This window comes from Dermacentor andersoni, chromosome 1, assembly GCF_023375885.2.
Source record: "Dermacentor andersoni chromosome 1, qqDerAnde1_hic_scaffold, whole genome shotgun sequence".
NCBI lineage: Eukaryota > Metazoa > Arthropoda > Arachnida > Ixodida > Ixodidae > Dermacentor > Dermacentor andersoni.
The window spans coordinates 258282434-258296462 of record NC_092814.1 but is presented as its reverse complement, the minus strand read 5'-3'; the positions used below and the strand labels follow the sequence as shown (position 1 = coordinate 258296462).

Sequence of the window (14029 nt, the reverse complement as noted above, 5' to 3'; positions counted from 1 at the left end):
ACCTGTGCCGGGCCGGCTGTGCGGTTCAGAAGACGCGACAACTTCCCCACACGCCTATATGTCGTCAAACAGCGAACACACCGAAAGTGGTTAACCTCCAATGATTTCCGTCTTCAAACGGCAACCATGCTGCTATCTACGACTACCGCGGCTGGCGCAACCGAAACATGCCTCAGGTAGAGCAAGACCACATTGGCCGTTTTTATTCAGCCACTGGCCACTGCTCAAGAGGCAGCAGCCAATTAGACATTCTGCGCACGACATGACGTAGCATGGTGGGTCAAACGAGCACTACCATAGGCAACGATTTGTTAAAAAAAAAGAACAAGGTTGAGAAACCGGAAAGAATTGCCTATGTTACCGATAAAGTATACAACAGCTCACCGAAAGGCTATGCTGTGCGTTTTGCCTCGTTGGCGATCCCTGGCGATGAACTTCCGTAGGAAGCTTTTCGTAGTTTGTCTTCATGCCGGATTTGCAGTTCCCGTTCTTATTTTTGTTTGCTGTTTCTATTTGCAACAGTTTATGTTACATGTGCGGTGTGTTCACGGCAACCTACACACTCTGGGGTAGGCGAAGACGCACTGCATGCATACGGTTTGAGCATGACGCTCAAACCCAGCAACGCAGAGATGGCACTGCTGTACGCACCATCCGGACAACGTAAAGCACGCAGAGGCGATCCAGATGTATTGCCATAGAATAAAGAACCAACTTGTATTGCCTTCTGAAACGACGCTTGAAAAAAAAAAAAAAAATGACGGAGTTACATAAGTTACTTGCGTAGTGTGCTAAAGTGCACGGTCAGTTTGCGGTTTCGTATGAAATAAAAGTAGTTCGGAGCTACATGCAGGCATGATGCTCTGTATATCTGCACATATCGTGGCTACCGATCTGTCCATGTACAGTTTTATTGTTATTTGTAAATGCATTTTGACATACTAGTTCCCGGAGTCGATGTAGGATAACACGTTTCCTTTCTCTTTCCCAGTTTATATGCAGAAAGTGATTTGAAGCCTCTAACTACAGATTTTTTCCCATTAGAAGCTGGCTAAAGTTGACGGCAGTCTGCTTGCGATCGCTCTCTGTGTTCGAGCTGTTTGAACCATTCTGTGTTTGAACTTTCTCACAATTTATTTTTGAACGGAGGAACGGAGTGTCGCGAGTTCATTAATCTCGAGATCATCAAAGGCGAGCCCGTTCAGGTCAGGTAGTGCTATTTGCGCTCAATTCGCGATACCAAAGCTGCGGCCAGTGTTAGCGATTTTGATGCTGAGATACCGCCCGTATTTGACAGCCGTGACCTTGCACTCGCGCTACAGTTTGCAGTTATGTTTGAAAGTTCCTATATAATTATGTGAAAGCCTTCATTGCGACTATGGCGGCGGATGAATATTATACGTTTTCTCAGAGTGACCTGCCAGCTTCAAGTTTCGGACTTATTGAGGAAATTCGGAGGCAAGGGAAGCTATGTGACATCACACTCAAGGTAAATACCTTGTATTCATTGCTTTTATATAATGAGTGCTTCGAAAAAGGCAGCACTTCGCCCTGTTTGGTTACCTAGGTCGACGATGAAATCTTCACTGCACATAGGATTGTCCTGGCTTCCACGATTCCCTACTTTTACGCTATGTTCATGCACGATATGATGGAAAGCAAGCAAAAGGAGATCACCATTCGTGGCATTGAGGCCTCGTAAGTTAATATTTCATCTGTGCGTGCGAGGAACACACATTCCGTTTTGTATTTCAGGGCACTGGAAGCTCTCATTAATTTTGCGTATAGCGGCAAGGTGAATATCACAGCAACAAACGTGCAGTCTTTGCTAGTTGGCGCCTCATTTCTGCAGCTGCTCAAAGTGAGGGAGGCCTGTTCAGAGTTCCTTGTTAAAAGGTAAGTCTTGCTATCTTAAATCTGAACTGAATATATACGCATCGTTGACGTTTGCATTAAGACTTCCACGTTAACCTATTACTGTCTATTTTGCGCAGGCTTCATCCTAACAATGTGTTGGGCATACGTTCATTTGCGGACACACTTGGCTGCCCTGCCCTGGTCGAGGCCACTAATAAATTCATTCAGAAGCACTTTCTGGACGTTTGCCAGTCAGATGAATTCCTTGCACTCCCCCTGCAAGATGCTATTGAAATCATTGGTTGGGATCAGCTCTACGTCGTGTCTGAGGAGCAGGTACTGGTTTTTTGTTTCTGGGTTGAAAAAAAGTCCTTGAATGGCGTATTTGTTCAGGTGACATTTGCACACCAGATGAAAATGAAAGGCAATGCTTCAATAGCATGTTCTGCTGTACACTTTGCATGCTGTTGAGGATTTGCCCCCTTTGAAATCCTACATGTGTCTCAAAATGACCATAATGGACATTTAATTTTATTTACTGTCTTACTTGCAGTATCCCATTAATATTTCTAATCTCTTCGTGGGATAAGGTTTTACCTGAGTGGCAGTGTTGAAACGGTCGGTGAGCGCGTGCAAACTGGCTCTGCTAGCACGTTATGTGTTGCAAGTCTTCGCACAGGTAGGTTTTATCAGGAATCGTATGCTTACGAAAGGAAGCTTGAGCAGTTGCCAGGCAACATAATCAAGCAGGACATTTCCTTAGTGCACTGACCAGATATTTTCCTTCATAATTGCTTCACTTTTCATTGGTTACCAACCACACAGGTTTTATCAAATTTGCATTTTCTGCATTCTGTGTGCCTTGTGCATCATTCCAAATAAACATTGTTGTATGTTTATGCGTGTATGCAGTAAAGTGGATGATGGGGAAAGCAGAATGGATTGTGATGTGTGAAAACAAATAAATTCTGCTAAGGAAAGGCAGGAAAATCATAATACATACACTATACAACTTGTCATTGGATGACTAGTAAACTGCTACGGTAGCATGCCGTAATCTGTGTCATACCGCTTTTAATAGTAGTAGCCATTATGTGGCAGGTTTCTTGGCAGGTCATCGCTGTGATGAAGCCTTGACCAGCAGCAGATGTGTTGCTTTTACCAAAATCATTCAAAGCTGCTGAGACTTATGTGATCGCCTCTTTATTTCTAAATTGCCATTCAGCAAATTGCACCATAAAGAATGTCACTACCTGCATATTCACAGAGTAACTAGTGTTGCTTGTGAAATGTGTGGTGCACGCTTTACAGTGGTGTCCATCTATCCTTACACCAAAGCAGGACTGAGTAGAGCGGTCAAGTGATTGCTATTATAAAGTGTGTGATACTTCCAGAGGAAGTTTCATTTTGAATGACATCCACAGAACCAGGTTACAAGATTTGTCCGTAAGGTGAAAACAGCAGGGAGTGATTTTCAAAGCTTGGTGTGCACGACAAACAATACCTAAAGAGTACCCTGAGCCCACGGTTACTACAACGAACTGAAAAGCAACTGTGGCTCGTAAGGTGGTGTCTCACATTTTCTTAACAAGAAAGTGAGAGTGTCATTAATATTTTCTCATACTCCTAAGGTACTCACTAAAGTGCAAGAATGTGCAAAACAAATGTTTTAAATGTTTTGGAGGAGTACTGACATATATTCAAAATTGTAGAAATTGTACTGCATGCTTCCTGCACATAAAAGGATGAGAATGACTATGAAGATTGGGAAACACTGATAAAGAAAACTTTCAGTTGGTAATAACGTTAGTCTTGAAATTCTGGACCTGGCACCATCGACGTTATCATGGTGTCGTAACACACACCAAAATTTGCTGACCTGTAGGCATAAAGATATCTCTGATATTGTTGCTCATTAAAAATAAACAAGAGTGCTGTGCATGTTTTTGTCCCTGCGCTCACTAGTGGCAACTGCAGTGATCGCAGTAACGGAGTGAGCCATTTTATCATGAAGTCCTGACACAACGCATTTGCCTCCTAGCTACCAAAACCGAAATTTGTTGGTGGAAACAAATATTTATAGTAAATTCTTTAGGGAGCTCTGATGCTTGCCAGTATTTCTTTACTGGGGTTTAGTCCTTCATTTGCCAGAAGAAAAAAAAAAAGTCAAAATTGTCATGTCAAGACACCTGAATTAAAAACTGAAAAGTCTGGCGTAATGAAAGATTTAAAGCTCACTAGTGTGTGAAGGAAAAGCAGTGTATTTTATTCCATTCTGCTGACATGCAATGGGACACCCTTGTCACTCATCCTTGATTCTTTCATGCAGAACTTCATTGTGTTGAGCCTAGGGTGAAGCACAATGTGCTGATGCAACTGTGATACTTAATGCTGGCTACCATGATCAACTGCTTTTGACTGGCATAGAGAATTTGACAATTCTATCTGCAGTAGGTACAGTACTGCTTGGCATTATATTAAAACAAATTAAAAATGCCATTTCTTAAACAGGAAATTTATGTTTCAGGATTGCCATCATACCTAAAAAATTTCTTGCCACATGAAACTGGTCTCAGTGCATCCATTTCATTTCTTGTCAATGGTGCAGTTGGTGTTATTTGCCAACTGTTGAGAACTTGCTTTTTCTGTACTCTGTTCTTTGTCAGGTATGGAGCAGACACTGAGTGACATCACACTGTTAAAAGCACACATATTTTATGCGTTGTCATCAGAACAAAATTTTCACTCGTCAGCAGTTTATTACTTTGGCGACATGTAAAGTGCACGGAAGGCTACCTGATTGTTTATAACCCTCTCATGCTTGGTAACAACTTATAACGCACCGTGTGCATGCAACACATGAGCTCGCTTTTTCACATGTTCCATTCACAGAAACTGCATTCTGTCAGGGGATGCTAATTCAGTGCTCTATATGTGCTTGCAACCACATTTAGTTGTAAGTACAGCAAGCCACACCTGAGTGGTTCACCATGCAAATTTTTTTGTGCCAATCGCTAAAGGAATGTGATTATAGCAACTAGTGTTAAGTTTTTCATATGTATTTAGCACAGCATGACTCGTCTATGTTCACTGACATCGGGTTCTGCACAAAGGAACCAAGGAGGGTGAGTGAGGAGGGTCTTTTGCCCAGCCTTTCGTGCCCACTGTGTAGATTCAAAGTTAGCCATGACAAGAACACTAATGTTTCAGCAAATATCGTTACAGATTGGTACCTTAGAAAATGAGGGAGCTGATGCCGTTTTGACATAGCACACAACCTTGTCTTTACTTTCAATATGTTATATAAATTTGGCAATGCCTGTATGCATATTTGCCGCCACCTACAGAGCTCACACCTTTATCAGTGGGTTACCAGAGGATCCTACCCTTCAGCAACCTTTAGCTGTTGTGCTCAAGTTGCGCATCAGGTGCACTAATGCAGCTGATGTCCATGCTAGTGATGGCAATGCACCAAGACCTTTATGCCCAGCTTGTGGATACTGCTGTGAAATGTTTGAACAATTGTTTTTACAATTCCAGACTTTCAACAGTTGTCATTCTGTGCTCGTCAGCAAATTGCAACAGCTGGATCTTTCACTCTTTGCTCACTGACTTTTTATTGCCAAAGGGTTAACGTTCAAGCTAATACAAGGCCTGCACACTCGACTTGAATATCTAGTGATCGTTCACTGTCTGTATGCATTGTATTTTGCTGTGCTTTTTTCTCCTATTCAAGTGGTTGTGCTTCATGCACCTGAAATTTCCAGCAAGCTTTTCTTTCTATTTTGTGTTGTGTTTATGTTTCTGTGAAATAATAAGGGCTATACATTTTCAATAACTGAAACTGTAGGGTACCACCACAGTAGTCTATGAAGAAAAATAACACATCTGCCCATTGCATAGTGCATGGCTTAGTAGCTAGTAGTTTATGTAATTGTTATTTCTGGGATTCACATTTTAGCCACCCAGCAATGAACAGTGCTGGCATAAGAACTCTGCACTTGCATTTCGTTCCTTTGCAGGTGTTTGAAGCAGTGATGTCATGGGTGCTATATGATCGTGAAAACCGGGGCGCTCTACTGCCGGAGGTGCTGGCACATGTTCGATTGCCGCTGCTGAGCCCCCAGTTTCTGGCAGACCGGGTGGCTGCAGAGCCCTTAGTGCGTCGTTGTCACCGGTGTCGTGACCTACTAGATGAGGCACGTGACTATTTACTCATGCCTGAGCGCCGGCCATTGTTGCAGGGATTTCGCACTCGACCTCGCTGCTGCCCAGATGTGGCAGGCCACATCTATGCTGTCGGTGGTCTCACTAAAGCAGGTCAGTTCCACTACTTTAGGTGCAATGGCTCACAATGCATAAGTGCAGAAAAACCACAAAGGGTTGGCTTAACTGTCATGTCAACACCCTGTTTCTAGATTTTTGGGGTGGAAAGCATCTGTTGGAAGATGTATGCTCACAGCTTTTTAGCTGGTGCAGTTTGTGATAAGTAGCTATAAAATTAAGTCGATATCCACCATAGCGTTTATCTATAGTAGATAAACACTCATTTTATTTTAATACATATTTTATACTTTGGTTCGACTGAAAACTTACTCAGCTTTAAAAAAGGTCAATTTTATCTCCAACATAATGTGCTACAGGCACTTAGGAGCATGAGTGGGTTGCGAACAACCAGGCGGAATTCCGTACTCTCTTTATGTTGCTGCAGTACCTTGTTGCTGCTTATTGAAGGTTTAAGTTCTGATAATATGCGTTTTAACTAATTAGCAAAAAGAGATCAGAAATCAGAGCTCACATATGTATGTAAGCACGGAGGACTACATGGATGACAGTCATGATGATAAACTGAAAACCTTTAAATGGCCATGTAATATAACCTACATTCTAGAGTGTGTTACGTGGGAACTACAAAAATTCAAAAGGTGAAGTTTTTGCCATAAAAATTCAGTTTTAGTCAACAAGCTTTCGGCTGATCATCAACCTTAAAAGATATCCGTAAACAGATCAAAGTACGCTGTGTGATGCACCTTTATGGTCTGCATCAGTACCATGCGGAGATAGCACAGTGCGTACAACATCGCTGTGTCTGACGAGGTGGGCACTTAAGAAGGAGGGTGTGGACCCTGCACATATAATTAAGAAAAGAAAAAAAGGGAAAGAAACTTAGGCATGCAGTCGTTACACATGAATATTGAAATGGAGCTTCTTGCTTCGTGTCTGAAGCCATGGTTTGGTACATGCTGTGCCTTCGAACATTTTCTTTGATACTGTACATACGCTGTCAACAGGTTTTTCATGTCCTGACATTCTATTTTAAAATGATTGATTTCATTTTCCTTTCATTGTTTGCTCTGACAAAGTTGCACCATGATGTTATTGCCAGGATCGGCCACTTTGTGCGTCGAATTGTAAGGGGAATGGCAAATGGAAATGGATTGTTACTGTGACCTCCTTCTAATGATCCCTTTCATTTTCCGTTCTTTTTGCACTTAGTCATTGGCTCGGATGTGCCTCAGGTGCCTCTGCGGCACCAGTGTCACTGTGTTAGGATTGGTCACAGTATGCAACGCACAATAAAAGAAGAATGCAATATTGTTATGTAGGAAGACACCGACGAAAAGCTATTTACAAGTATATTTACAAGGCAATACGCCGCAGTTGGCCAAGAGGCAACAGCCCGCGCTAGCTTCCAATTGTCGTCGTCGTCTTCTTACTGCTCGGCTCTTCGTCATTGGAAATACTATCCCGTAGCAATATGAAATAGACTGTTAATAAATACAGGCCCTGCTCTTGCGCTTTCAGCAGTCATTCATCTTATCAGCATTTCTTTATGTGTGCCTTGGAGCACTATCCTTTTGCAGTTTATTGCAGGCCTTTGCATTAGCTTCAGCTTGTACACTACTAACTTAATGCAGGAGTTCTCTCCCCTTCCTGCAACAGGCAATATTTGCCATGAGAGCGGACAATGTTTATAACAAAGTAATAGATATAACTAAGTAATTTTGGCTCCGCCTAAATTACTTTGTTATAAACCTCAATATAATGAGGTTTATAAAAACCTCGATAAACGAACTCAGGGAAATTGTCACTTTACCTTGTACTGAAGTTCGACCTTTTATGCAAACGAGTAGAGCCACCAGTGTATTTTTCTTACATGGAAGGGGCTGAAAAATATTTTGAAATATTGGGTATTCGGAAAAAGCAAACTTCAATGCAAAAAAAAAGAAATTTGAACTACAGTGTTCAAAACCGAAGGTACAGTTGCATGTGGAATATTTTCACATCAGCGGTGCAAGTGAAGCCTGTGAAGCATTGACATCCTCACCACCGCCACAGCTGATAGTGTCGCCTGCAGAGGGACGATGCTATCACTGAAACCCCCACCCTGCGCTCGCGGGAAGACATTTTCCTTTACCAAATTTTGAGAATTGAAACTCCTGTGAAAAGCAATAAAAATATAATAATCCCTAAATACATGGGATAATTACACAGAGAATGTGAATACAATGGGTTGAATGTCTTCTACGAAAGATTGGTAATCTGATACCTGAGAAAAAGGTCACTCAGTGTCCGAGTCATTCTCGCTGGACACACTTGCATTAGATTCGATTGCGTATGCTTCTACATTCAAATGTGAATGTGTATAGACAAGTTTTTGAACACGTTTATTTGTGAGCCTGTTGTGAAGCTTGTTAGGAAAATTTCTAAATAAAGACCAGTTTTATTCACAGTTGGCAGGTGGTGAAGGTGTCTGCGTCAAAGGCCTTGCCACCAGGTTGACAGTCTCGGAAGAGAACAGCAGTTTATGATAGGTAGCGAGGCACTGGAAGTGGTAAGGGAATACATCTACTTAGAGCAGGTACTGACTGCGGATCCGGATCATGAGATTGAAATCAGAAGAATAAGAATGGGCTGGGGTGCGTTTGGGAGGCATTCTCAGATCGTGAACAGCAGGTTGCCATTATCCCTCATAAGAAAAGTGTGTAACAGCTGTGTCTTACCAGTACTCACGTACGGGGCAGAAACCAGGCTAACCCCGCCTGCTTCAACATCACCACCACCACCACCACCACCAGAAACCTGGAGGCTTACGAAAAGGGTTCTACTTAAATTGAGGACGATGCAACGAGCTATGGAAAGAATAATGGGTGTAACGTTAACGGATAAGAAAAGAGCAGATTGGGTGAGGGAACAAATGCGAGTGAATGACATCTTAGTTGAAATCAAGAAAAAGAAATGGGCATGGGCAGGACATGTAATGAGGAGGGAAGATAACCAATGGTCATTAAGGGTTACGGACTGGATTCGAAGGGAAGGGAAGTGTAGCAGGGGACGGCAGAAAGTTAGGTGGGCGGATGAGATTAAGAAGTTTGCAGAGACAACATAGCCACAATTAGTACATGACCGGGGTAGTTGGGAGAAGTATGGGAGAGGCCTTTGCCCTGCAGTGGGCGTAACCAGGCTGATGATGATGATGAACAATGGTGTGGCCTTGTATGTGGATGTTGGCTGTAGGTGAGCCCAGGAGGTGGGGGTTCTTTCTAGGGGAAACCATGAAAAGTTCAGATCTTTGTGGAGCACATCGGAGCCCATACGACTTGACGTAATCATTGACCATGCCGGCTGCCATTTGCAGGCAATCCTCGATTTCTCCTAGGGATACCATGCCCGACCAGATGTTAATATCATCAGCATATGTGCCTCATAATCGTATCTTGGTTTTGGCACATAAAACCCCAGAATTCAATCATCAGCATATAAGCTGTGATGTATGCCCGAAATGGAGTCCAATAAAGGAGGGATTCCGATGAGTGATGAGAGAGCGAGCGTAAACTTTATTTTGAAATCAATAAGGTTTGAGTCTGCCATCTTTTTAGTGGCTTTGGGCACCTGCCGCGGACGCGGTTCCGAGACCTTGTCTCGAAGCGGCTTCCTCGGCTCGCTGGACGGCCCAGAGTTGTGCTGTCAGGTTCGAGCTGAGCAGTGCGGTCTTCCAGTGCGCGCGGAGGCTGGCCGTGGAAGAGATGGAGGGGTCGGCACTGCCCGACTTGTTTGTTAAGTGCTGACATTCCCATAACGTGATTAAGTGTGGCAACCTTGCCACATGATGTGCATCTGTTTGTAATGTACATGTCTGGATACATGGCATGCATTAGTTTCTGTAAGAATCTGTTTGTAATTGTCTGAAGTGTACTGCTTGCACCCTGTCTAACCTAGCGTGAGGGAATGGGTATACGCGTCTTTGTAACTGGTAGTGTGTCGTAATGTCGTGGAACCTGGTCATACGATCCTCCCACGCCCAGACGTTTGCAGTACCCCGCGGGGGCTCTTCCTCCGATGATGCTCGGTGAGCGAGGCCTCGAGCAACGCGGTGAGCCACTTCGTTGGGGGTGCTCAATCCAGTGTGTGCCGGGATCCATAGCAAATGCCTTCGGTTATCGAAGTCAGCCTCTCCCTGGTGTATGGGATGTCGCGGGAGTATGTGATTCGCCTCTTGCGAGATGTACCCATTTGCAAAATGTGAATTGCTATTTGCGAATCGCAGATCATGTATATCGCTTTGGTTTGTGCGATGGCCAGTGCTATGGCCGCTTCGGCATGTGCCGTGTTCACGGTGACGCTCATGAGGTGGTTGCCTCTGTGGCTAATAACTGCCGCCACGAAACTCTTCCTGTCTCGATAACGGGCTGCGTCGGTGAAGACCGCCTCCTTGTTGTTGGAGTAACTTTGGTTCATGTGTTGTGCCCTGGCTTTACGTCTCCTCGTGTGGTGTTGGGGGTGCACGTTGCGAGGCAATGGGGGTACATATAATTGCTCGCGTATGGTTCTAGGAATTTCTGCTTTGATGCCGTGCTGCGTGTGGTACGTGATGCCGAGCTTTTCGAGCACGTGTCTGCCCAGGCGGGTCTTGGATAGGCACTCGAATTGGGACACTTGTTGTGCCTCCACGAGTTCCTCGAGCGTATTGTGTAAGCCTTTGGTATCACCTGGAAGACAGCACACATCGTGATAATCGCGGAGGGTCATACATAGAGTGATGAGGGAACGAGACAGCTTTTATCTTTCAAGGAAAGTATTGTGCTAGCTATAGATGGTGGGAATTTCGCCCTCGGGCTTTTCGTTGACTTCAGGAAAGCGTTTGATCGCCTCAATCATGATATTCTTATATCTAAGCTTTCACTGTATGGAGTTCATGGCAAGGCAATCCATCACCTTTGTTGTGCCATCCTACGAGCACCATGTGGCTACCACGAGGCGACGGGAGGTGCCATACTACATGCACCACGTGGCTACCACGAGGCGACGGGAGCTCCCACTTTTCCGCGACGAATCAAGAATTCGACACGGGAAGGCGACTTGGGTGACGTCATCACCCTGCCCTGCCTGGTTCCTGCCGACGGGAACTCGTCCAAACTGGTTCCTGCCAATGAGGGGTCGCCGAAGGGATTTAAGGGAGATCCAGCCCATTGTGAAGAGAGAGAGAGAGTCGCTTCCAGCCGCCCAGTCGGTCTGATGCGCTCTTACTGCTACCTGTACGCTATCATCCACTATCTGTGAATATTGTATAAAGTTTTTCATTTCTTCTTTGTGTCGTGTCCGCTGCCGGAGAGGTGATGCGAGCAAAAGACTGACGCCACTTCGATGTAGCCACGAACTCAAAAAGCCCTGTGTTTATTAGACAGCCGCTTTTTATCCCTTTTCCTCAATGACGTCACAGCCTGTGCACACGACTGCTTGGACAGATCAAAGATAACCGATCACACTACATTTACCCTTTTCTTTTTTTTTTCTTTTTTTTTTACAACACATAGAAAACAAATGAACCACAAAACAACCAAACAGTATGAAATATACAAATAGGATCAGTATGCATCGCGAATCGTAACAGCACCGAGTTGCAGTATGCATCTCTAAAGTGTAGCCATATTGCTTTGGCGGCCTTATTTCTCGACCGTAGCGGGTCATATAACCACCGGTTCTTCCATCCTCATATGGGGCAGCAGCCGGCGTTGAATTAAGGGGAGACACGGGTCTTCTGGCCCAAAAAATCTTTAAAAAATTGACTTTTTATAACAATTTTTTTCGCAATCTAGACGTCTTAGAGAAGCTATTGCTGCAATAATAACGCGTTCTGATGAGTACTTATTTTGTTATTGCGCTCTAAAGTCAGCTTCATCACTGCTTTCGCTCGCAAATGCCCCTCGAAAAGAGGCGAATTCAATGCCTTCGTCTACGCCAACCGTTACCCGCAGCGCGGCCATTTGGGAATCATTCGAAAGCTGGATTCTTCTACATTCCGTTTTTAGTGGGAAAAGGGCACCAAGTCTGGCTACTATGAAGGGACACGCTTTCGAAAGAAGGGGAACACTCGCACGGCATTGGCGCCTTTGTACCACGTAGGGTAAATCCTGATCTCTGATTGGACGACCGGGAGTTTCGTTTCTCCGACAATGTGAGACGCCATGTTAGACGTGGTTTTCACGCAGTCTAGTGCGCCGTAGCAACGCGAAGATGGCTGGCGGTCGACGGAAGTTCGCCACGGCGCATGCTTTCGGGAAAAAACGCAAGCGACGTTCTCGGATACCCAAGTGGCGTCGGATGAATCGGCAGTGACGGTAACCAGCACAGCGACATGCGCCAGCGAGCGAACGGCAGCTACCAAAGCTATGGCCGCGCGCGCGATGCCTGTGGCCAGCAACACGTCGAGGGCAACGCACGTCGACACGCTTCTCATCACAGAAGCCGAACAAGTGGCAATTGAACGTCGCGCGGAGGAGGATCGACAGAAGCTGTCTTCGTTATCAACTACCCGCCGAAAGCAGTAACTTATCGGAGATTCCCCGGAAGCGGCGGTGAGCGGGACCGCATTTACGATTCTAAGCCTAGTGGCTCTAAAACACCTGCTTCGGTGCGCGAAATGCGAATTCTGCCGTGGCCCTTTTAACGTGTTAAAAGGCGACTGGGAATATGAAGTGGCTGTGAAACTAGTGGTGAACTGTGCCATTTGCGACGACATAAGCACCGGATGGAGCTCACCAAGAAGAGGTAAATACAGGCTGAAAAAGACCAGCACCGGCTAGTGGCGTCTGACTAGAAGCACGCCAGAGCAGAAAAGTTCATGCATGCCATAAAGAAGAGGCACATGAAAGAGAGCGATGGTGATTGGTGCCTGGTGGCTTCTAGTGCAAGAAGGACTTGATTTTCTTGCCGTAATTGCTAAGAATAAATCTAGATCATGTCCCGGAACTTCGTGTTGCGTTTTCTCAAAAGCTGCATTTCTCCTATGACACATGCTGTTGCCCACAGTATCTTTTGATGTAATAGTCCGATTTCAATTATTCTTGTTGCATTCAAAAGCTTATGAGTTACTACACACAATAAAACTAATAAAATATGATATACCTTATGCTAGAATTTCTTATGTGGGAATACAACAGATAAGAATTTTGAGCTTCATAACCACCACATTAGATATGGCAATAACATTTGTAACAATAGAGCTAAAATTACAGTAATAGTCTAATTGTGATCTCCGATTGTTCTAGAATGTGTACATATAAATTTCTCTCTGATATTCAGTGGTAAATTTGTTGAAAAGTTGGGCAAATTGATTTTCAGAAGGTATTATCTCAAAAACTACTTAAAATAAGAAAATATAGATTGCATATAGGCTTCTAGCAGGCTAAAGTACACCTTACCTGAAAATTTCATTTGTATATGACAAGAATTTTAAAAAAAATCAAACACCAGTGTCTCCCCTTAAGCACAGAAGGCTCTGCCAGAGCCATGTTTTCCTCGGATTGGCCTGCAGCATCCAGAGTCACAGGAAAGTCATAGGACTGGTGATGCACGCCGATGCACTCGCTGTACTGGACCATTGTGCATCTGTTTCTCTCAAGTTCAACCCTGTGGTCTGTTCGCACCCGATAAGACAGAGGCGGCATTGCTGGACTCAACACATTTGCTAAAATTTTATCTTTTATCCATACCCAGTTTCCTGGAGCGAGTAGCGGTAGCTATGTGACCACATGGCAGTGGTCGTAGTCGAGTTTTTGCTTATTCCGCACTCTCTTGTCTTTGTATCAGAGGCTCCTGAGGCGACTCGTCATTGATGGTACTAGGTTTTTCGGGTGCACAGGAAGCGTAGAGCGCAACCGTCGGCCCATCC

The 14029-nt window shown here is 44.4% G+C and overlaps 2 protein-coding genes across 11 annotated transcripts in view; one reads left to right on the top strand and one right to left on the bottom strand.

Annotated features, from left to right (window-relative positions):
- SPoCk (secretory pathway calcium atpase) overlaps nt 1-477 on the bottom strand; it is a 138245-nt gene extending 137768 nt beyond the window's left edge. For 2 of the 3 annotated variants that reach the window (XM_055063684.2, XM_055063683.2), the window contains exon 1: nt 385-477. In XM_055063684.2, coding sequence (XP_054919659.1) covers nt 385-468 — 84 coding nt within the window. In that variant the 5' untranslated portion in view covers nt 469-477. Of the gene's footprint in view, nt 1-2; nt 84-384 lie in introns of those variants that run through there. The other variant, XM_055063686.1, reaches the window with a different exon arrangement.
- KLHL18 (Kelch like family member 18) overlaps nt 1-14029 on the top strand; it is a 74402-nt gene that overhangs the window by 795 nt on the left and 59578 nt on the right. For 3 of the 8 annotated variants that reach the window (XR_008609352.1, XR_008609351.1, XM_055063687.2), the window contains exons 2-6: nt 1412-1489; nt 1568-1698; nt 1756-1896; nt 1995-2193; nt 5880-6177. Coding sequence is in view for 6 of the 8 variants with exons in the window: in XM_055063687.2 (XP_054919662.2) it covers nt 1412-1489; nt 1568-1698; nt 1756-1896; nt 1995-2193; nt 5880-6177 (847 nt within the window). In the remaining 2 variants the exon portion in view is untranslated. Of the gene's footprint in view, nt 1-87; nt 177-256; nt 276-541; nt 1490-1567; nt 1699-1755; nt 1897-1994; nt 2194-5879; nt 6178-14029 lie in introns of those variants that run through there. The other 5 variants (XM_055063688.2, XM_055063689.2, XM_055063691.2 and 2 more) reach the window with 5 other exon arrangements.